Source organism: Strongylocentrotus purpuratus, unplaced genomic scaffold (genome assembly GCF_000002235.5).
Source record: "Strongylocentrotus purpuratus isolate Spur 01 unplaced genomic scaffold, Spur_5.0 spur5_scaffold_7, whole genome shotgun sequence".
In the NCBI taxonomy this organism is placed as follows: Eukaryota; Metazoa; Echinodermata; class Echinoidea; order Camarodonta; family Strongylocentrotidae; genus Strongylocentrotus; species Strongylocentrotus purpuratus.
In genome coordinates this window covers 1846877-1872124 of record NW_022145613.1, presented here as the reverse complement: position 1 = coordinate 1872124, position 25248 = coordinate 1846877, and the positions used below count along the sequence as shown (strand labels likewise).

General features: G+C 38.8%; 1 protein-coding gene across 1 annotated transcript in view; it reads right to left on the bottom strand.

Moving 5' to 3' along the window:
- The window catches only part of LOC105437599, a 37919-nt gene that overhangs the window by 4573 nt on the left and 8098 nt on the right, over nucleotides 1-25248 (bottom strand). The window contains exon 2 of the mRNA XM_011664656.2: nucleotides 5498-5783. Coding sequence (XP_011662958.1) covers nucleotides 5498-5756 — 259 coding nt within the window. The 5' untranslated portion in view covers nucleotides 5757-5783. The remainder of the gene's footprint in view (nucleotides 1-5497; nucleotides 5784-25248) is intronic.

Below are 25248 nucleotides of genomic sequence, written 5' to 3'. Positions count from 1 at the left end.
ATGCCCGTTGCCCCGGGTAACGGGGCGCATAGTTAAATTTTGCTGAAATCCCAATGATTTACGTGTAAAAAGTTTCAGACATGGAATGGAAGTAGCAATGGAACGTCAGTTCACTGCCCTGTCTGCTTATTTGGAATATAAATTTGTCAGGAAATCTAAATTAAAATTGATTTTTAGCTTTGGAACGGCTTCAGTCCCTTCTCATACTCATAGATGTGACGATGTCACAAGATACCGTTTTCAGCTCTTTATGTAGTATAACACGTAGAAATTCATGCATTTTGGATCCCGATAGGACAGACATGCAATGTGACGGATTGAATTTAAATTACAAATTTGTTTAAGAAGATCTCAAACCATCGTAAGGTTTCACAGACCGTTTACAGATAGTTTGATTTACTTTTAGATTTAATTTAATGTGACCGAAGAGCCAAATTATCTCGCTATCTTCTAGAATCTGCATCATTTTATAACATCCTGACGTCGTACCAATACGTTTCCAGAGAGAGTCAGAGAGAGAGATAGACAGAGATATAGAAAAAAAGACAGAGACACAGAGAGACAGAGACAGAGAGAGAAAGAGAGAGACGGAGAAGGGGAGGGATTGGGGAGGGGGGGGGTAATAACTAACAGAAGGGGGAAGAGGATGGATACTGACTGGATAAAAAGAGCGGGGAATGAGGTAAGACAAGCAATACGGGGCTTAGAAGGGGTTGCACGATTAACGAATGAAGAGAGAGAGAGAGAGAGAGAGAGAGAGAGAGAGAGAGGTAATATTACGTATTCAGAAACGATGGACAGAGTGTGTATTAACTAAAACAGCAAACGTGTTGAGTGAAATAAGAATGATTGAAACGAACAGTGAAGGTGTTGAAGATGACCCAAGAGAAATGAGACAACTTTCTCACTTTCCAAAAACAATTCATTCCGTTGGAGATTATTGTCTATGAAGATGATATTGTGTTATCAGATCATATTATAATGATGTTTTCAGGATTATAAAGATAACGATTGCGGTGGTACATCAAGGATTCTCTAATGGAGGGGGGGGGCACAACAAATTATCTGACAAACAAAGAATATTATTATGTTGTTGGGTCCGGGCAATTAACTCATATTAGCATATCCTGAATCATCTCATTTGCATATTCGTAACAATGTTCATATAAATGCATTTCGGGGTCTAACATAACTGGATTTGTACTAATGCGTACATCGTATGACATACTTAGTATTGCTGGGGGAGGCACGTGCCCCCAATGCCCCCCCCCCCACACACACACACACACTATATCCTCCACAGGGATTATATTTGGAAGATCTGGAATTCTGTTTGGGTTAGCAAACCTCTGAGATAGCCCGTGTGACAGTCATGACATTTGTGGGTTATTGCATGCTAAGCTTTGTTGAGGATCTCTGAGGGGTGTAATGAATCCCTTTGGTCTCTGGTGTTGAAGAAAGGGACGCAGAGTGAATTAGTTATGGAGGGTTGGCGTGTGGTAGAATGTTGATCGTTCAGTGAAAAAAACAAGGGGGGGGGTGGAGAAATTTGGCAATGACAGAAAACTGGTGATGAAATAAGTAATTTCTCGCACATCATCCTCCCGGCCACACTCCTTATCTAAGGTGTCTATGGTTAAGGTGTAAATAAAAGTTATATTTTAAAATAAAATAATTATCAGTGGGATAAATGAAATACCAGTGAGATAAATAAATTACCAGTGATGTAAAAATGAAGAAGGAGAATACGATTATGGATAATATGGAATCATTATAAGAGACATCATAAAGCACTTTGGGTCATTAAAAAAAAATAGCCTTAATACAAGGACGAAGAAAAAAGATAAAACAATTACTAAAGCTTCAATAGTTCCTACTGTATTGTTCTAAATATATAAAAATAAAGATGACAAAGTTATCAATCGTAACGTAACATAGCGGTGAAATCGTATTCGACGATGTTTTATTATACCGAATTATTTTCTCCTGTCTTTAACATCATAATGAACACCATATCCCTACACATTGTGTTACTTTAATCCAATGTAATGTGTTAAGGGCCCCTTAAAATCATAAATACTATTAAAAAGTACCAATCTCTGAAGGTTTCCACTACTTTCATTAAGACCGACGCACCGTCCTTTACGAAAAAAAACCCCGATGTCCTTAACCCAAGAGGATTCACTCTTCTTCTTGTCAAGGACTAGCCTTCAGTTTGACAAGGATTGGAGGTGATCAAGTTAGGCAGAACCAGAGGGACCAAAGCCATTCAATATTGATGTCTCTCCCGAAAGCTCACAGGGACGAGGCACGGGTCAGAAAATGTAAAACTTTAATTAAGCTGGGTGCTCACGTATCCCCATCAAAGCAAGTTCTCATCACACTGGGTTTGGGATAAGTCCTGACAGCATCAAGTCTCCACTTGTAGCATATGGCACAGCAGAGGATACGAAAGGTAAAGGCTTAGCCCCATAATGGCGGAAGGAGATGACTCCCTGCAGTGCACTCTAACTATAGATGTGTGGCAGAAGTAGGATAGTTAGGTATTATAGTAAACAGCTCTGTTCTTTTTTCTTCTTCTTTTTTTATTTTTACATATAGACAAGATCCAAATGTGTATTTAAAATACACTTTGCGATTTTGATCAAAATAATAGATACTGTAGATGAGGATAATGAAGAAATGAAAATTAAAAAAAGATAATAAAAAAAGCGGGAAACGAAAAGTTATTATTATACAGATGACGTGAGATACTAAATATATTTTTTTTTTGCATCTCCGTCACTTATTTATGAAGATAAATATTAACATTAAGAACAGATTAATTCTCGTGTAGAATATGCCTTTCCTGGTAATTCCTTGTTAAATACGTTAAATGATAAAACCAGTGGTGTATCCAGAAACTAGCAAACAGAAGGCGGAATCGTTTACGAACGGGGAGAAGGGGGGGGGGGGGGGGGGGGTGTAAAGTATCCAGGACCACTGATCTTTACGACAGCTCTGGCGTTCCGTATACCCACTGTATATTGTCTTATTTTTGTCTGGGCCTTCAAGCAGTCCAGAGAGGGGCGTATATAATGGATGGATAGGCCACCAGAATATTATTGTCGTCATTGCCGATGCTTTCTGTTGAAGCATTTTCCAATAAAGTGGTTTTGGGTCGGTTCTACTGGTGACCTTACCTGACCTATTCACCTATCGAAGAGATGTCATGCACTTTTTTTATTACCGAAAGAGTGAGGTTTTATAAAATGTCCTTTTAAACATTATTATGTTGTATCTTAATATTATGTGAAGCTCTCTAATTCTAATCCGAATCTCTCATGATGGTAAGACTTCAATTAAGCATTTACCGGTAAAAGTAAGTAGTGATTATAATTATGGGGAAAAGATAACAAGTTGGATATGATGACGACTTCTTCCGATTCATTCGTGATTCTATGGCTTCTCTTGCGATATCAGAATCTTCATTTCTACAAAAAATACTACCGGAAAAACAGGATAAAGAGCCAACATAATGAACAGTTCTCGTTGATAAACATGAAATGAATTTGATTAAATTTGCAGGGAAACTTAAACAAAACAAAAATAGTAAGAAAATAAAAAGTGCATCAAATAATTTGGACATTGCTAAGTAATTTGGGATTGCACAATTATTTACCCGACTCTTTTTCCCTTAAGAAGGTCTTTCTAATAATGTTTTCATGTAAGTGTTATATGCATTGCTGGCTATTAATGTTCGCACGATCTCGTAAGTCTGTTCAAGCGAAGCGGATATATTCCCAAGATGACAACAATACAGTGATATGTGATTATCATGCCTTATATGATGTCTGTATATTATTTAGACACACTTGTTACGGTAACAGCTTTCAGCGATTAAGCTAACAAATTGAAAAGCTGGTCAACACTGGATCGTAAAGTAATATTACATGAAACGATATTTTCAGATCATTGTAAATGAGCTGGCCGTAGCTCTTAAGAATATTTCGATTTTATTTGACACGAAAATTATAATAAAAGACCCATTTTGTAATAATGTTTGTGGCTCTCGGCGCCGGGAGAGCGGAAACTGAAACTAGAGACCTATTTAAGACGACGTCTTGTCACGTTATTCGGAAACTAGTAATAACATGACAAAATGTTTGTCGCCCACTTCAGCTTCTCCGGATATTGAAATCTGAAGTATCTTACTTCTAAGGTCAGAAGCCGCTCCACTCTACTTCTTTCCCCCTTCCCTCCTCCTCTCACTACTACTCCCTTTTCACATGTCTCTCACAATCATTCACGTGTTACCGTGCTCCCTCTCTATTTCCCTATTTATCCCTCTAACTAACAACGATAGTCTTTCTGAAACTCTGATTTCGTTGCGGGTTAGGGATTTTGTTGTCCATTAATGATTATGTCGCCACTGACCACGCCCATCTATCTGCTTTACCCCATTTATCATGTCCATTATCTTCTACCAATTTATTAGGATTTTGGTTTCATTCCTCCTCGCCACCCCTCATATCTCTACAAGGGCATTTCTTATGAAACGTTTTTCATCTGAAAAGGGGCAAAGCAAGATGCATCGGTCCTACTGGCTGTATAAAATGCGAGAAAATAAGGCTGCAGAGAGAGAGGAGAGAGTGATTCTCTCTCTACCACTGTCTCTCTCTCTCTCTCTCTCTCTCTCTCTCTCTCATATGCACATACAACGCACATATGTGTACGCACATACACACCCACACACACTCTCTCTCCCTTTCTCTCTCTCCCTCTCTCTTTTCATCTCTCTGTTTACCCCTTTTTCTCTTTCCCCATTCGATGGGGATGGGCATGGGGGCGACGCGCCCCCTCCCCCGCGAACCCGTAGGTACGCCACTAACACTACTGGAGGTAAATGACCTGCTATATCATCATGAAACATACTTTTCTGTTGTTAAAGACAGACACGTAAAGACAAAATAACCTGCGTAATATTTACGTAACCATCAAGGAAAAGGAAAACAAAACAAAACAAAACACTTAATGATGGTGAGCTTTTTGGTCAACTTTTGAAGGATTCTGTGCATGCCCAGGCATACAATTTATCTGCACAGATATTCCGCAGCTGTCTAGATTTGAGAAATAAAGATGAAGGCAGCTCCACATTATTGACATTACATTCACATTACCGATCACATGCAATAATATTGACATTGGCTTGGTCGGGATAGGGGAACGTCGTTTGATCTGTTTAAGAGACCGTATTCGCATTTTGAAGGTAGGGGAGTCGGGTTCGTAGCGTACTTCTTGAGAAAAGTCCATCATTTTTGTAATTTGTAACACTTTTTATGTTCTTCCAACGTTTTTTTTCTTCTTTAAAGCTGCAACAAATGAGACAAATCCGATAATGGTGGTGATTTAACATTAATCTCATGGTGTCATAATAGATATCGCTGTGGTATGAAATAAAAGCCCTTGTTTTGTTTTATTTTGTTTTCATCATGGGAGAAGAAAGGGATTTACTTACGTGGGTCTCTTACGAATCGTCTGGAGGCTAGTCCCTGTAAATATTTACTCATTGATTTGTACGTGACAGGCGACCTCAGTACGGGATCAGCGACCACGCTATTACGAGGATACCCTCTTTTCCATTCGCCGTCGTTTTCGCTATCTTCATCAACGTCTTCTTCGTAGACCACGAAGCACTGGCCGAGCGATGGAAGGCACGCAAGGAAAACAGAAAAGATGGCTGCCAGTAGCAAGAGTCTTGTTGTGTCAGTCACCATTGTGTGTTTGGTTTGTAAAGCTTACGCCTGTAGTGATAAAATAAAATATCGTTATTTTTTAGTTTTACGCTGAAAGTAAATACAAGAATAAGAACAACAAACAACCTAAAATAGAACAAAAGAAAGAAAATTTTGTGACTTTAGGGTTCGGTGCGTTCGCAGTCACAAATTTCCTGCGCGGGTTTACTTGGATTCGTTTGAATGATTAGTTAAAATTCTCGCAATCATTTACGTATGAGGGATTGACCTTGCCAGAATCGACACCAGGCTATTGTCGATTTAATCTGTATGATTTTCCATTTTTATTCCACAACCCACTGTCAAGAAAATCATCACTGTAGACTTTTTCAAACAAGATTGAGATATATTTTCGTCATAATTCATCGAGCATTTGCATCAAACGGTAACACTGTCGCAATTCTGCTTCAAAAGCAGACGCCCCAAACCAGCATCCGATTCATCACTGTCTCACGCTAACCACTTTATTTGAAATTCGAATTAGTTGTTTAATGCACATTCGTGGGTTAGACTTTTTTCGGCTTTGATTTTACCCTTTTTTTAGTATGAAATATCTACTCTGTTTTCTCCGCCAACTCTTGTTTAATGCTGTTTATAAAAGGGTGTCAATGTATGGCTCTCTAGAGGATGTGCCATGTATAATGAAAGACGTCGAACGAGAAATAAATCATCCGCATCGGGTAACGATGTCATTGATTCACAAGGGAATTGCCCAAGACAAATCCGCAGAAAATCATCAAAAGTGATTAGTGAGAAAAAAATAAAGTAAAACAGTATCAAGTAAACAATAAATATAAACAAAAACGAAACAAAACATTGCCTACTAGTAAGCGGATGCACATTCGAATCTTATATGTGTTCTTGAGAATTTTCAATACATTTCTTTTACTTTGATTATCGAGACGAGGGATTGAACATAGTCGTTAGTTCTGGTTTGGTTTCATTGTTGCTTCATAGTGACGTATGCAGCTTGTGGTATATGCTGCATATCTCACCGCCCTAAGTTTGACGGTCTAAAAAGATATGAATCAAAACGTAATGCGATACATGGTACACCCCTTCCGTGTTCCTACCTCTGTACACAAAGTTTGTGTCGCGACAGTGCGCCCTTGCGGTATAATAGGCCCTATTCTTTGTATTGGGAAGTTGCACTCCGGAGGTAATGGCACCTGGGAGAAGGGGGGGGGGGGGGTGAGGCCAATGCAGTCGAAGTTGTCATGTAGTCTCTTGACGCGACCGTCAATTTGGAAGGAAGCAACAAACGAAAAACAGCAGAATGATTTAGCTTTTGACATTCCCATTGGTATAATACAATCTGTCTTCATCGTATATCAATATTGATAACGAATCTCAAACGCTACTATACGAAATGGAATTATTTAAGGCTAATCGTTTGATAGAGCCCGGGGAGTCTTAGTTTTGATTTAATTTGTCTATAAGATGACTTGAGATCGCAAGACTTACGATGGGGTACGGGTAAAGGGAACACGGCGAATAAGGATTGGTTGTATGAAGATTTATGATGTGTTTTTCCATTGATTTTTTAGAGTAATTTGGTCTCATTATTCGATTCGTCTACCTAGCTCAATAGATCGATGACAACAAAAAGAAAACATTCTCATGAGATCCTCTTATAAAAATTCATTGATCTTTTGTCGTTCTTGTTTAATTGAAGTGTGCAGGAACCGATCTGTACTTCTCGGGGAAGGGGGGGGGGGTAACACTGGTTTATAATTATAACGAAATTTAGAGTAAATTAACAAAAAATGATCTATTTCCCTTTGCTTTTTCATGTCAATATTTGAATTTAGGGATATTTTTTTTTTCATTTAGACTACGTTGCTATAATATTTTAGGTTTAATTTTAAGTCATACCTACGGAAGCGTTAAAGTGCCATTCTACTTGACGACATGACGAGATATTTCATCTTGTCAAGTCGACTTAATGTATATATCATGTCGACATGTAAAGATATTTAACCTACCATGTTGACTTATCAACTTTTATTAGTCGACATGGCGAAATAAATTATCTTGCCAAGTCGACTTCACAAAAAGTTCATGTCGTCATGGCGACATAAGTTATCTTACCAAGTCGACTTCTAAAAAATTACATGTCGTCATGGCGACATATATTATCTTACCAAGTCGACTACCCAAAAAGTAATGTCGACATGGCGAAATAAATTATCTTGCCAAGTCGACTTCACAAAACGTTCATGTCGTCATGGCGACATGTATTATCTTGCCAAGTCGACTTCACAAAAAAGTTCATCTCGTAATAGCGACATAAATTATCTCACCAAGTCGACTTCCCAAAAAGTATATGTCGTCATGGCGAGATATGTAGTGTGACGACTATTTCATGCAGCGTGCATACGTGTAGTTCATTCACAGTCGACTAGTCTAGGTCTAGTGACTTCTTAAAACTGACTCCACGTGATCATTTATGTCGCCAAGACGACATCTACTGTTAATAAGTCGACTCGGTAACATATTTTATCTCGCCATGACAACATGTACTTCTTACGAAGTCGACTTGGCAAGATATTTTTATTTCGCCATGACGACATATACTTTTTGGGAAGTCGACTCGGCAAGATAATTTATTTCGCCATGACGACAGATAGTTTTTGGGAAGTCGACTTGGTAAGATAATTTATGTCGCCATGACGACATCAACTTTATGCGAAGTCAACTTGGCAAGATAATTTATGTCGCCATGACGACATGGACTTTTTGTGAAGTCGACATGGTAAGTTAAATATTTTTACATGTCGACATGATATGAAGACAAGATGGAATATCTCGTCATGTCATCAAGTAGAATGGCACTTTAACGCTTCCGTACATACCCTATGAAAAGTTTGTCAACGTTGGTGAGGCAAACTGATATACTGGTAAACCAAAATTAGAACATGTGGCTGAAATACGGGGTGAGTGTATGTGTGGTAACGCTACGCATGAATGAACAAGACGGTACATCGGATTACAGACTCCTTATTAGCGTAGCGAAGGACCAACTATTGAGGGGCACTGCATTGTGGTGTGGGGAGGGGGGGGGGGGGGGGGGTTGGGGGGGGGGGGGGGTTGGGGGTTGGCGGGGAGGGCTTACTAGGTGAATGTAATGTGCATTTAAAAAAGGCCACCATTAATAAGGGGAGGTGCGTGTGTGGGTGTGTGGGTGTTTGTGTGGGTGGGGCCTATTCCTTTATGTTTACATTCATTTTCTTTCTCTTTCTATTTTTCGTATCTATCGCCGTTCGATTCGTGGATGAAGCTACGGAAACACCCTGAACAATGACATCACACACCTATAATTTGAATAATCTGATATTATATTTACAGGCCTCGTCCTTACATATATTTTGGTGTTCATACGGTTTGAGATATCTCAACGTGAACCGAAACGCCACCAGACTGACACTGTATGGACAGCGCCCGGGGCACGGGGATTCGCTGTTACTATCATTATGATACTATCTTGATGTGTGATATGATATGAATTGGTTATGCGTCTTAAGACAACTTATATAAACCTGTATAATAATAATTTTCCTACTACGAGTGATGTCCCGTTTTGTGGTGGCTTCGAAACCAACTCAACCTGCCTCATCCCTCCTCGCATGTTGGTCATGCATCTATTTTTTCGGAGAATTTCTTTTTCATTTACACGCAGATAGAAATGCAGAAGCAGATACATCTTATCTCAAGTTAATCACTTCAAAGAAGACAGAAGAGGAAACCCTTAAGAAAAAACAGAATTTAAGTTTCGAGTTCGTTGTATAAAAAAGAGCATTATACTACCGGATGACGAGCACTGATGTATTGGACACGTTCATTGTTTCAAATCGAACCTCTCCTGTATAATTACTAAGCGGAAACACGAAACATTTCGAGTTACTCCACATCAATACGCAGAATTTAAAGTGCTGTGAGTGGGAATATTTGAATACATTAAACGCTATTTTTCTCGAGTTGAGAAATTGGACTCGGGTTAAATAATTATGCGGTCAACAAATGGAATTGATGCAAATGAGAGCATGAGAATTCAGAACAATGCCTCCGTCGAATGTAGGATCTACACTTCTAACAGGATTAGCGATATTCTGTACAAATGAAACAAAATGCATTTCTGACTTCTAAAACGAAATAGATCAAGAAAGCGGAAAGTGATTCTATTTTCAGTTCACCTAAGGCCTATCGTTATCATGCCAATATGGAATGGTATTAAAGCCTTTTTTGTATCTGTGACGAATATATAAAGCTAGGCATTGCATATAGGATTTCAAATTAATTGAAGAAAATCTTCCCCAAAGCTATACCCGGATTCCACGTACTCTTGGCAGCACAATGAATGGAACTGTTCCCTAATGTCCAGTCTGATAGTTATATTGTACTCTTGTGCATTTGAAAGTATGAACTAATTTTCCTAAATGGAACCGCAATGTTTAACAGTTTTTATTAAACCAGCTGATCCAAGAGATATTAGAAGGGTATACACTGAATCCAATGACCGGGGGTAATAGTATATTTGTAAAGCGCTTAGAGACATTTGTATTAAGCGCTATATAAAAATTAAATATTGTTTTTTATTATTACCTTGAATCATTGTTTGCAATTTTTGCAGATGAGATTTTAGGTTGAAATTTAGAAGAAAAGAGTGTCCTCTTCTACTTTTTTGTTCTACATCTACATCTATGTCTGTTCGTTTATCATAACGCATATGAATACAAATTGTCTTATTATTTCTCATAAGATTATGTACTGTAACAAATCAGTGTTTTAGTATTGGACGAAGGTTAAGCATTTTCTGTTGTACGAGCATGCGCTATAGCAATATGGCGCATCGTTGATTTAGCAATTACCAAACTGAAGGAAAATGAGCATAAATTACATATAACAATCATGTTGGTGCAATTATCATGTTTCTTTTGGGGATATTATTTGTATAGTAGTTATCTAATCAGGAATAAGGGGTTATACTGAAGATTATATGTGAAGATTTAATGGGATTAGCAGAAATGTTGTGTTGAAGTGTTGTTTTACTAACGAGGACATAATTGTTCTTTTATACGGTTATGTATAGGGAAATTTTTAGGATGGTCATGATTGTGTAATTAGGACTTTCCACTGCACTGTATCCGATACAGGCCAGCCTCACCGAGGCTGGCCTACTTGTAGTTGGCGCTGGCCTTAGTCTTTACTTGAAGTCTTACTTCTAGTCCACACTTGTACTTGTTGAACATTTACCCTGAATGTTGGTTGGTTCGCATTAAAAGAATTCAACATGCAACTCATGATTGGTCTGATTTCTTAGAACAGTGAAACCGTAGTCACGTCAGACATTGAGATCGAGAATCAGTGACAGGAGTTGACAAAGCATGGTGATTGATTGATTGATTGCTCGAAGGATGTTCAATTGACTGTTGCTGTGCACAACGATTGGGGTGACCGATTGCAGTCGAAGGATGCATGATTGTTAATACGCCCTGTGACGTGAGCAGTGAAAGAACTCCAGCCATCAAGCTACGGGCATATACTTTGTCCAAACGGACGGAGAGCGCCTGGCCGACACGGGGCATCCTGACAAATATTCCGTGTCAAGCCAAGGTGGCGAATCGTGTCCGTCACACATGGTGTCAGAAGTGGGATTGCTGATGGCTTGGAGTGGTCGAGCTGACGGAGCTGGGGGACGACGGCAGTAGCACTGACGGAGCTGGGGGACCACGGGCAGTAAGTCTGACGGCGTCACAAGCTGGTATAGCTGACGGAGCTGGGGGACGGCAGGCAGTAAGACTGACGGCGTCACAGCTGGTTGAGCTGGGGGACGACGGGCAGTAGGTCTGACGGCGTCACAAGCTGGTAGAGCTGACGGAGCTGGGGGACGACGAAGGGCAGTAGGTCGGACGGCGTCACAGCTGGTCGAGCTGATAAAGCTTGGGGGCGACGTGCAGTGAGACTGACGGCGTCACAGCTGGTCGAGCTGAAGGAGCTTGGGGACAACGGGCAGTAAGACTGACTGCGTCACAGCTGGTCGAGCTGACGGAGCTTGGGGACGACGGGAGGTAGCATTGACGGTGTTGCAGCTGGTTTAGCTGACGGAATTACGGAACGACAATGGAGTCGTATACTGAACCAAACATGCTGCCAGACTGGTTTGACGGGGAAATTCCCATACTGGACTACTTGGAGCATTTCGAAGCATGCGCAATCATCAATAATTGGACGGAAAGGAAGGCAACGCATTATCTAGCAGCCAGTCTACGTGGGCCAGCGTTGAGGCTACTGGGGAAGAATGGTGAGGTAGAACTGACGTACAGTGCATTGACCAGCAGGCTCATACATCACTTCGGACCTTCAGGAAAAGCTGATGTATTCTTGGCAGAACTACGTTCCCGACGAAGGAAGCCGAACGAGACCCTTCAGGAATTGGGCCAAAGTATCAGATACATGGCAGCAATGGCTTACCAGGAGTTTGGTGCCGATGGGCAGGAGAAGCTGGCTCGGGGTCACTTCCTTGACGCAATAATGAATCCGGCCATCCGAGAAGGTTTGTTTCGGGCTCAGCCACATACCCTAGATGAGGCTATTGAAGCAGCTCTGAACACGGAGGCTTTTCTTCAGATGGAAGCAGAGAGGGGAGAGTTGTGGTACTCTCACCGTCACAGCCACAGCCGGGTACTGACAGGTAGCGATCGACCTCAGCACCCTGATAGCCCTTATACACCCGAAATGGTGAAGAAGATGGAGAAGGCGCTAACTGATCTTACAGCCAGATTGGAAGCACTGACCCGCCAAGTAGCAAGTACGTCGCAGTTTGGCAATACAGGGCCACACTCCCGGGGAAGACGTCAGGACGGGCCTTGTGATGATTGTGGCCAACAAGGACATTTTTCTTGGAATTGTCCTCATCCAAAGATGCTGTACGCACATGACCGTCCAGAAATGAAGGAAGCAGAGACCAGACGTTGTCACCAGTGCAATGAAGCTGGGCATTTCTTTCAGAACGATCCTCATAATCCAGCTGGAGGCGATGGGGTGGCGACTAAGCACCCTGAACAAGACGTTGGTGGTTCAGTTACCATTCCACCAGATGAGGATTCGACGAATGTTGATGCACTTGGGGGGACGGTAGATGACATTCTACCAGACGAGGAGACGGCTGGGGATCCACCAGATACCCTTCTACTAGTGGACGAGGCAACCAAAGACCCGTCAGAGGCTGTCCCAATAGATGAAGAAGTAGCTGGAGACCCACCGGACAACAGCCTAGCAGCTGACGACACAGATACAGGGTTGTCAAACAATGTCCAGTCAGACAAAGAGCCTGTTGATTGCTTCCCGAATGTCGATCCTCTAGCCGGTGATGCGTTACCTAAAGATCCACCAGGTACTGGCCTAGCAGTTGGCGAGGTGATCAACGAGGTGTCAGTCGGCGGCCCAGTGAAGCATGAGGTAGCCCAAGACCCATGATTTGAACTCTAGAACAGTTGAACACTTTTGGAAAGAGCCATTTTGAACTGTCAGAAAAGACTTGGATTTTAGTTTTGAATTGTTTTGATAACATGTTATGATTTGTTGTTGTTGCATAAGTTATAGATAAGTAAGCTTGGGGACCAAGCTTGGGAGGGAAGGGAATCGTGTAACAAATCAGTGTTTTAGTATTGGACGAAGGTTAAGCATTTTCTGTTGTACGAGCATGCGCTATAGCAATATGGCGCATCGTTGATTTAGCAATTACCAAACTGAAGGAAAATGAGCATAAATTACATATAACAATCATGTTGGTGCAATTATCATGTTTCTTTTGGGGATATTATTTGTATAGTAGTTATCTAATCAGGAATAAGGGGTTATACTGAAGATTATATGTGAAGATTTAATGGGATTAGCAGAAATGTTGTGTTGAAGTGTTGTTTTACTAACGAGGACATAATTGTTCTTTTATACGGTTATGTATAGGGAAATTTTTAGGATGGTCATGATTGTGTAATTAGGACTTTCCACTGCACTGTATCCGATACAGGCCAGCCTCACCGAGGCTGGCCTACTTGTAGTTGGCGCTGGCCTTAGTCTTTACTTGAAGTCTTACCTCTAGTCCACACTTGTACTTGTTGAACGATTTACCCTGAATGTTGGTTGGTTCGCATTAAAAGAATTCAACATGCAACTCATGATTGGTCTGATTTCTTAGAACAGTGAAACCGTAGTCACGTCAGACATTGAGATCGAGAATCAGTGACAGGAGTTGACAAAGCATGGTGATTGATTGATTGATTGCTCGAAGGATGTTCAATTGACTGTTGCTGTGCACAACGATTGGGGTGACCGATTGCAGTCGAAGGATGCATGATTGTTAATACGCCCTGTGACGTGAGCAGTGAAAGAACTCCAGCCATCAAGCTACGGGCATATACTTTGTCCAAACGGACGGAGAGCGCCTGGCCGACACGGGGCATCCTGACAAATATTCCGTGTCAAGCCAAGGTGGCGAATCGTGTCCGTCACAGTACCCATTAGCCCCGGCTAAAGCTGGGATAAGCATGTAATACTAATATTATGGAAAGTAGAGTATATTCGTACATAATCTGCGCTATAGTATGAATAAGGTCATGCTATAATAGTTCTTGAAGGGGTCAATCTAATACATCTGTTCGGGAAACATTGATAGGGGAAAAACCGTTCGGAGGTAATTACTGTCATCGCTCACAAATCGATGACATTATTAACTCGATTATGATAAAACACCCACTTGACCTGTGTTCAGAAAGACCTTTGAACTTAAAGATGCGATTGAGAGGTATCGGTTAGGCATGATTGGCACATTATCGAGAAGTATCCTTCCTCATCGCAGAGTTAACTCCTTCATTATCAAAGAAGTAATTAACTTGTCAATGAGTTCAGCAAAGGCGTCGCTATATCGTGGGGTAGGGGACGCCTTTCTGATGTATTTCCGTATGTCAAATTATGGACTTCTTTTTATTAAAAAAATTGTCGGAAAAACTATATGGATCTCAGGATCTTTTGATACCCTTCTTAATAATAATAATAATAGCTCTTTTTTGTGTAGCACTTTTCAGGACCGAAGGCCCTCTCAAAGCGCTTTACAGATAAGTATATATTTTTATCCCGGTCATTGGATTCAGGCTTACCTGCACACAATGTATGCACATTCTCCACTCCCTGGGGAGCATTCCAGTCAGGCGTCATTTTTACAAGCGCACACTTGCTAATCTAACCACATTAGCTTTCGTATCATACCGGGTACCCATTTAACACCTGGGTGAAGAGTGGCAAATGTAGATCAATGTCTTGCCAAAGGACACTAGTGCCACGGCGGGACTTGAACCGCGGACCTTGTGATCCACAGTCCGGTGACATATCCACTCGACCACGACACCTCTACATGGCAAGTTTCATGAAATTACGAGCGCCCGTCTGATTTGTGTGGACATGCCGATTTAGAACGCTTGCTTTTCAGTTGAAAAATGAAAACTGTCGGTAAAACAATCTCCTACCCGTGAGTTCAAATACCAGACTTTAGTAATATATAATATATAGTCTCCCCAAAGCTGACCGTTTCTTTCAAAATTACACAAAATCGCATGATCATCTAAATGAAAAAAATAAAACAAAACCACTTCATAAACTTCGACAAATATGAATATCTTTTCTTGTTTTTACCCGTCTACTGGTATCATTTTCCATCAGTGATTAACTGATTTACCGTTGATATTTTAAGATTGCTAATGAGGAGTGATGCCTTACCAAATGGCACTTTAGAATGACATAGGCCGTGTTTCGAACCCGGTACTTCACAGTTACGAGACCTTTGCTTTACCATACCATCAGGCCTAGAAAATGATTTCACTAACATCCAGTCGCTTTTCTGTGGAAGGAAACCAGCCCGGTGCTTATTATTTCGTGCAGAAGTGAAATACATCCTGATTGAAGTCGTCTCTAATGTTGCAATCAGACCAGCCTATGATCATGATGAGTGAGCCTTGAAGCATGGCGATTTGTGGATTGAACACTAAACACGGATTAGGTGGTGTAGATGAAAAGTATTGGATGTCTTCAAGACATGATAGATGGATATCCTACCACTCTCATCCAGTCACGTATTGATCTCAACTGTTGGTATCACATGTTTGGTTGACCCCAAGACATTATCCACCCGGGGTCTAATTGCTTTGATTCCTAATGATGCCACTTTGTAGTGGTACATGAAAAGAGTGTTTGAAGTGATCTCACTTACACACGCCGCTCTTATTGATTACTGGAACGTGCCCTTCCTTTAAAATGGAGAGATAAAAGAACCAAAGTAACATTTTTGTAATGAAAGACGGGCATGTCAATGTGAAAAGACCGAATGCTCAAGTACGACCTTTAACGAAAATGTCCTGTCTTAAGAATAGTGTAATGTGACACCAAACATTGAATGGTCTGTCTGGGGTAGGAGCACAGAACAGGTATTTTTCAACCATTATCAACCCTGGTTCATTGCACCCCATATTTCCTCAAAGTTATAAAATTATGTCTGCAACGTAGAAGTACATGCCTCTACATATAATTAAATCAATAGCATTAACATTTTATCGTGATAATACCAAGTTATTTCTAGTCTATTATCTGAATCCAGCCATTGATTACAGTGATCTTATTTCATGATGAAAATATGAAGTAAAGAAGCCACGGTGACATTGCAATTCAAAACACATAATCTAATAAAATACATCTGATTTTAACCAATTACAGAGTACATCGTAATAATTAAGTTGATATGGATCACTGGCTATAATTCTATAAATGATAATAATGTTTATAAGACTGATAACAGTATGATGCGTGAACAACCCCTACAAATGTATAAACTAGTATTTGAATGTGAAAAACATACTATCCATCATAATGCAGTGACGTCATGATTCCCTCATAAGTATAAGCACCCTTAATTATATCTTATTATGCTCTCAGGACCCACCTGTTTACTTCTTTGAAGCTAATCCATCTCGTGAAGGTAGAAGGTGGATCCAAAAGCCTTCTAGGTAGCGCGGGAGATTGTTATGAATGGCGTCCTTGCTAATGGCATCTCAAATGAGCTCAGATTAAACTATACCCTGGGGTTGCTTTTCTCACAAGCAAACGTTTCCTGACAGTATTAATGCTGCAAAATCGGAATTCACAATCAATGGATAGCCTTTAAAGTTGGCGTACACCATATCGAGTAAAGCTTTATTTTCGGTAATGCTATTCGTAGATCATGATTTTGATACAGGGAGCTGTAAATAGAATCGAATCAGCGATCATCTACGGGCAGGATTCCTGTTTTATGTAAAACCTAAAGATTCCTTTAAAATCTGTTACATGAAAAGCCTGTTTGTTTGGAGAAAAAAAAAACTTTTTGAAGGGCCTCATGACAATAAACTTATATGTAAAAACGTTACAGTTGTAATACATCTACCTTCTCCTTAATGATATTGTCCTTTTAAGTGGATTTCTATTTATATTAATTTAAATCATAAAATTACAATAATTTCACAATCCCACTTCCGTTGACAATTACTCGCTTACCTTTGCCTTTAAACGATTTGCATTTCTAAAAAGGATATTTGATGACTAGTTCAATGGATACGTGAACTCGAATCTGGCAGTAGTCATGTAAGTGGGAGTAACTTCACAAGAACAAACCCCTGCGTGAATCGCAATATTTATATAGACTGTTTGTCTGATTTATCAGCTTCCATTTAGATCACTGTAATAGTATGAATAATAATACTATTTTTGCTTATATAGTGCTTAATACGTCGGGAATGTCTGAGTTTCTAAGCGCTTTACATTGATCGGGGAGGTAGAAATGTAACAATGCAGAAATACTGAAGATTTCTGAAATCAGCGACCCGCAGGGTCTCTCCATTACGACAAGGATCGTAACAACGAGATTATGGTGTCATGAAAAGTGTGATTAAACCTTTTATGTTCCCTACTCTGCCTGCATGTATGTATATATTATGTGCGTGCGTATAAACATGCTTTACTTATATTATGTTTGTTCCTATTGACAACACTGTGAAGTTTTACAATTCAAATGTGATCGTTTTGTGGTGCCCATACAGCTTGAGATTCTCTTTAGGGACGCAATATATCATCCTCTGTCACAGAGTGTGATCAAAGTGTGTTCACATTGTCTGCATTATTAAACATTTAAAAATCCTCTCTGTTAGCACAGTGAAATACACACTGCGATTATGTAGGTAGTCACGAAATGTCACAGAGTGTCACATACTGTGATCATACTGTGATGCACACAGCATTTGATTTTGTGTGTGGACACAACATGGGGATACACTATATCTGACGCTCAGATTTTCCTGACAGAGTTACGGCATATAGGGAGACTATTCACTTATGCTTAAGATATATATAGCTGATAATACTTGATCCACTCCAATCATAAACAATCTTATGATATTTGCTAGCAAAAGGTAGCGAGCATAATTATTAGACCCGACCTTTTCCCGCATTTTCATGTGAAGCGTCTTTCAGAAACAGCGAAAAGGCGGAGTGCGAAGCAAAGCACGTTCACTCGTCCTGGCAGATCGGTGAAATTGCACGTAAACAGAACCCTATCTATCGGCAAATTGATTTTCGATTATATGTTCTCCTCTTTCACCTTTCCAGAAAAGATGTGGCTTTTAAACCACCTTCTAAGACAAGATGCCTTAATAATCATATGTATACGGGTCCTTGACAGTCGTGCCATAACCGCACTGTATTGATTCTTGCGACGGTCGACACTTTGGAAAACAACCTCTCTTCTCAGATCCTCACCCAGCTGACATCCGGACTGTATGCCCTTGAGAAACCCTTCTAGATAACGGTTTAAGAGTATACATCAAAGTTGTACGTTAAAACGGAAACAATTAGAAAGGAAATTGCCCAAAGAATTGTAACGTATATCTTTGAATGTTTCAGCTCGGCTTACTTTGGTAACCTGAAACCATAGAGCAGTTGTAATTAAGCTGATTTTCCTAGAGCAATTTTGATGTTTCCCTGATTAGTTTAAAGCGGATATATGGGGTGTGTAAGCAACAACAAGCTAGGTGAAATGATACAAAACATCGTAAGATGAATATCCTTTTCATGAATAACAGAGGTAGGGTCTGAAATATCCATATTTGGGCTGCATGTCAAAAAGTACGTCATGGCTGATTGTAAACATTTTCTCCTTATTTGTGACGATTGTATCGGTATCTTCCGTTGTCCCAAACCAGATGGTGCCTCAAGAATATTTTCAGGATATTTTGAGATAAATCAGGAGGACTAATATGAAAGAGGTGAGAGTGACATTCTCGGTTTTACGGATGTAATAGAATTGTTTGTTTTATTCATGTGTATAGGTCTAATATTTACGTTTAAATTAAAAAGATGAAAGATCAGTTTGAAATGCTTTGGGAGTCAGGAAAAAGCATGAAATCAAACCCTGAACAAATTGTTTCTCATCATCGATGTCTGTAAATGTATAAAGCAACCTTATTTCGTGTTATCAGGTTTATTTCATCGCCAAGAGCAAGGCCTCCCCGCCCCTTTCGAAAGTCCTTTCAACGATTCGTGCGAATCTAGGTGCACAATTTTCACCTCCATTAGAGACTTAAACAAAACAAAAAACATTATCTTCTTGGTATTTCCGCGAGTAAATAAAATGAATGTAATTGAGCTCTCATATGTATGAATGGTAACTAATTCCTACTTTGTATTCATGTACACGTACGAGCAACCAGATCTAACTTCATAATCCAAACTTGATGGCTTCACTCATTTTCCTTGCTTCGATACATGTTGATAGATTGCGAAAACACACACACATCCTTCCACTATCATTTTAAAATCAGTGAGTACGTGTTTGATTCGTGGACAGACAGACGGAAGGGCATTAGCACAATTCAACTAGAGGTATAAGTAACGTCCTTCTGGTTATCCCTTATCATTAGTTACAGAGTTCCGCAGATGCATGGGCGAAAGGGGCCTAGAAAGTGCGCAAAAAGATTGCATTTGCAACCATGATTGGAAGAATAAGGGGAAGGGATTGACGCACACGCAATGCCCCAAGATATAGCACTAACGTTTTTTGTTTCTTCTACAAAAATTGCATTCGTAGTTTATTCGTTACAAACGTAAACACCTACTTTACAAATTAAAAACTTCACTCATACTTTGCTATGAGGATTCTGCGAGCACTTTTAAATAATGTTTGATTACTCAAAACGCCTGGAGATTCAAGTGATTCTAAAATTAATATCAAACTGTCACATGAGCACGCAGTAAGTATTACTTTTGATAAAAAAGCAACTCTATTTCATTTTGTGGATACACATTACGTAAACGTTTTATTCGCATTATTTCATTATTAAAGTGATACCACTTGTGATACTTCAATCACTCAGATTAAGAAATCCATGTTTTGATAAAGCTTTGTTATGGCTACTAAAAAAGTGGATATTTTATAAACATATGACAACCACGGTTTGATTATCATGATTTAGGTAAATTTCTTACTGCTAGCATAAAGTGTCAACTTTATAAACAAATTATAGATTATAAATATCATTCTCACACATTCCTTTTACCGTAAAGATCATATAAGATACGAAGATGATTTATTTTTAATCATCTACTATCTTTAGATGGTGAAGTTCTGAACATTATTCATTAAAGTCCCCTTTAGATGCATTCACTTCATTTACTCTCTGTAAACAAATACCCAACAGAAATGACTTCTTTCATTCAAACGATCTTTATACATCTACCTCAAAGAAAATACTCACGTTTCCTGATTCTAACACATTTAGCTCTGTTCTTATCTATATGTACATGAATATACAACAATGAAGTATCAGGCAAATATCTAAAGGTAGTACCTATAAGGTAAGATGCCAGGATATATTCAGGTATTGAATTGGTTTGAAAGGAACAATTGCACAAAACGACTGACATGAGCACTGTTTTCATAGTCACATTGCTATCAAAAAGGAATTGTGCACCTAATTGCATCCAAGACTTTTAAGAAGCGTAGCTGCTACACTGTAGCCTTTAAAAAATGTTAATATTTGCCAAAACCTTCATACAAATGTATATTTATAACCATCAGTGATGGTGTTCAAATCAGGAAAATGTAAGTTAATGATCAAGACCATATATATTTATTAAATTCCTGTATTCTGAGTGAGATGCATTTCTGTTAATGATATAACATCTGCCGTAAAGATAGGACATGTAGCATTTTTATTGGCTCAAAATTAATGAGGCATTCGTGTTGCATTGTGTGGAAAATTTAATATCATGATATTCACTTTCCCGTCTTCTTGTAGGGTGTCTCATAAAATTATAATTGTTTATTGGTGAAACAAAATTATTAAAAAAAAGAGATTTAATGCTTTTTAACAAAAGTAAAAGTTATGTAGAAATCTTAAAGAAAAGATCTTTTTCGAAAAATGTATGATCATGTGTAATGTTGTGCAGTATCGATGAATTCCGACCCGAATACAATGAAAAAGAGAGGAGAGTGAATTACGAGTGTTGTTGTTTTTGCAGAGTGAAAGGAAAAACGGAAGAGAAAAACAAACGTACAGAAAAGGTTTTCGAGCGGTTTTCGTTTCCAGAAGAATAAACATTGATAACGAGGTCTGTGTACCGTTTATCGTATTTCGTTTCTATTTATTATCATTATCTCTTTCTGCAATGGCTCGGATCTTAAATTACAAACAAGATTTTTTAAGTCCAATAAATTCAGAGTTCGTGTTTCCATTTACGATGTTTAACAAGGGGATATAAAAGGAAATGAATAGAATCTACACTTTTCTTTGCTGTCATCTTTTAGACAAATTAAAATGTGTCACACTGGAAATCAAGCAATGCGTTGAACGTCAATGCCTTAAAGGATTATTTTTATTTCAGGAAATGTTTGACATTTCACTCACATTGTTAGTATAGCATCTGTGACCGAGTTCTAATTCGTCTATACTAGAACGATGGTTTTTAGAGTATTCAGCGCCTTGAGCACGTTGTAAACATACAGGTTCAACTTGTAAAGTTTTGTACATAGGTGTACTGGTAATTGTGAAATGACACTCGTCTACACGTTGAATAAAAGGCGTTAATAGTGAAAAACTATATCTTTTAAACAGAAAACAGTTGATTATGTGAATATTTCATTATCTTATCTATAGGATAACCAGTAAAACAGATTTGAAGATTAAATGTGAGAATGAATTATAAATAAATATTTTATGTTCATATGAATAGGTTTTAAGGAACAAAATTCATTACGAAACTAAATAGCAATGTTATTATACCTGAGGTTTAATCGAATGCCATGGGTTCGTGCATAATCAGAACAGAAATTCTTTAGCCTGGAGTTGCTTTTCTCAAAGTGAATCGTGACCATTTGGTTTGTGACCATTTTGATATATCATTGTGATAATCATTGTGATATATCTAAATATAGTAATATATGGTAATTTTTTCATTCATTTTGGCATTCCGGCTGTTTTTCCCCATCTTTAGATTGATAGATCATTTCACGTTTCACTAAAATAAGGTTTACGACACACTGCTCGCCGTTCCCTTGTTACCATAGAAGGTACAAGCTATGTTCATATAGTTCCTAAGTTAGCTTGTGCAAATTGTTTTTCTTTATTTCCTGCACGTACTCTGTTCCATTAGCCAACTCTTAGGCACACGCTTTTTTCGTGCTGTCGCGTTTCCATGATAATAATTTTTCTTTCGTTATTTTGTTAGAATCGTCAGGTCAAGATAACACAAGATAGACCACTTCACAATTCTGTTATTCAGAACCATAACCTGTCCATGATCGTTTCCCACATCCTCTTCTCCACATTCCAATTCCATTAAAATTAAATATCTTCTCTCTCTCTCTCTGCCTCGCAACCTCCCTCCCCCTCTCTCTCTCTGTGCCTCCCTCGCAACCTCGCAACATCCCTCTCTCTCTCTCTCTCTCTCTGTTTATCTTAAGCCATATCTAGACAGACATGTGATTTAGTGTTGATCTCTCTATAGCTGTCCATACATTCTCTCAACTACCTCTCATTCTGTCTCTGTCTCTCTCGCTCTCATTCACACATCTCCCTCTATTCAACGCACACACTCACCCACCAAAAAAAGCCGCATACACACAGGCCCGAATTCACAAAGGAGGTTTATCGACAAACCGAGGTTTATGTACGTCATATGACGCCCTTTGAAGCGTTTTTTTTTACAATCCTGGTTTTAAAAAACGCATCGAAACGCGACATATAACGCACGAAAACCAAGGTTTGTCGACAAACCTCCTTTGTGAATTCGGGCCATAATGTTCACATTTCGCCCTCATGGTGGTCTTTTTCTGTATATTTATATATTTATATCTCTTTTCCCTCTTACTTTCTTTATTATTCTTCCTTAATCATACTCTTTTGTTCTACAGGCATTCTATGTATTTTAATGTATTGTATTTCTAACACTAAGCACTATGTACATGACATTCATATATCATAAAGCAGCAGTTTCCTAGCGTCATTTCAATAACGAAAAGTCGAAATTTAAACTTATAGAGAAATAATTACTGTTTTTTCGATTACCCTTACCATCAAGCTGGCCTATTTATTAAAATCTTCGTAAAAAAGGAACACGTTTGACAACAAAATGTAGAGTTATTAATTTACCCTCTGATGAATCAAACGCAACTCATATCATCGTAAATCTGTTTGGTTTATATACTTTACAGATCTACATATTTTGTTGCTTTGGTAACGTCTTCTACAATGACGTTTTCGATTATCATTGTCACAATTTCAACCCTATGTTTTTATATAACAAGGGGAACATCGCCCCCAAACTAGATTTCATGTAATCTATCCCAGAGTGTTATCCGCCTATGAATATCACTGACAGTGTGGTAATCGTATTAACCTTGCATACTGCAGTAATAAACATTGATTCGATGAAAGCTGATATTAAAAACCCGATAACACAGATTCGAAGAATAAGGAAATCCATAAGATGTATCCAATATTATATGGATATGTTGACGCTTCAAGCTGTAATCAAACTCCGAGTCCAAACAATAAACAGGAAATTTTATCCACATCATCAAAGAGGGATCAGCGAAATCTTGACGGCGAAAGTAGAGGCCTTAATATGATACTCTGCATTGCTTACCAGGAGAACTCAACAACAGGGATTCTCATCAAATGTGTTCCTCCACGGTCCAGATGTGATTTCTATGAAAGCTACAATATTCGCACGATCATTCGTATACGGTCGTTCGTACAGCCAAATGAAGTAGCACAATTTACTATTGATTACTTGAAAGCAGGACGTTACTCAAACATTATTCAAATTTGTTTCAGACGGCGACAATAATTACACTTGTAATGATGAAGAAATTAGGCTTTTTTGTAGGTCTATATCAGATCTAAGGGGAGTTGCTCTGGAATTTTACGGTGTCAAATAGAAAAACTTGAATATCAACTTAAAATTGTCTATTATTAATGGGGTAAAAATGTCAGAGGTAAATATTTCAGCCATGGCATTGTACACCGAACCAGCCTCCAAACGACCCATAAGGTTTCACCAAATTGATATGGATGTCGAGTGTAATAGGAAGCTATTGGTGAGTACTTATATACATCCTTTGTTTAAGATTATTGTCTTTATAGTTTAAAATATGTTTGATATAAATTATATGTATTCAACTATTATGCTTGTTTCTAGTCAAAGGAGCACTCGGTAAAAATCAATCATTTTGGGGATGGTTGATGTTGGACATTTAAGCACCTAAAGTGTTAATCAGCAAAGAAAACCCTTTTTAGAAATGGCAAAAATGAGCGTTTGATTTCCGTGTAAGGAGGACAAAAAAGGAAGCATGCTTACCTTTTATGTAATTGTCACGTAAATAAATTAGATTTCACCTCCTTTTATGTAATTGTCACGTATATAAATTAGATTTCATTTCCTTTTAATATCGATAAAACGCTTGCGTATTCCGTGAAAAGGACATAGCAAAGACTTTCGAAAGTTATATTCAGAGCCGCCTGCTCGTATTATCATGGCAACTGGTGGGATACGATATGCGCAAATTCAATGAATTCCCATGACGACCGGTTACTTGATTAATAAAAAGCGTTCTCTAGGGTCATACATGTAAGTAATCATCTGTACAAAATTCAAACCAGAATCTTCTGATTGAAGAAACTTAAAATGCCCGCTAACCCGATGCGTTATTTTGCTGAGGTAGGGCTGCGTCAATAACTGACGGGGTCTTGGACGCGTCGTATGAAAATATGCTATCGTGGAGAAAGTGATTTTGAGATTAAACAGACCAGACATTTAAATAGAAAACTATTAATTGGTTGGGGTAATCATTAACATGTAGTTCAAACTTCTACCAACCTTAAGATTTGAACCAGACGTT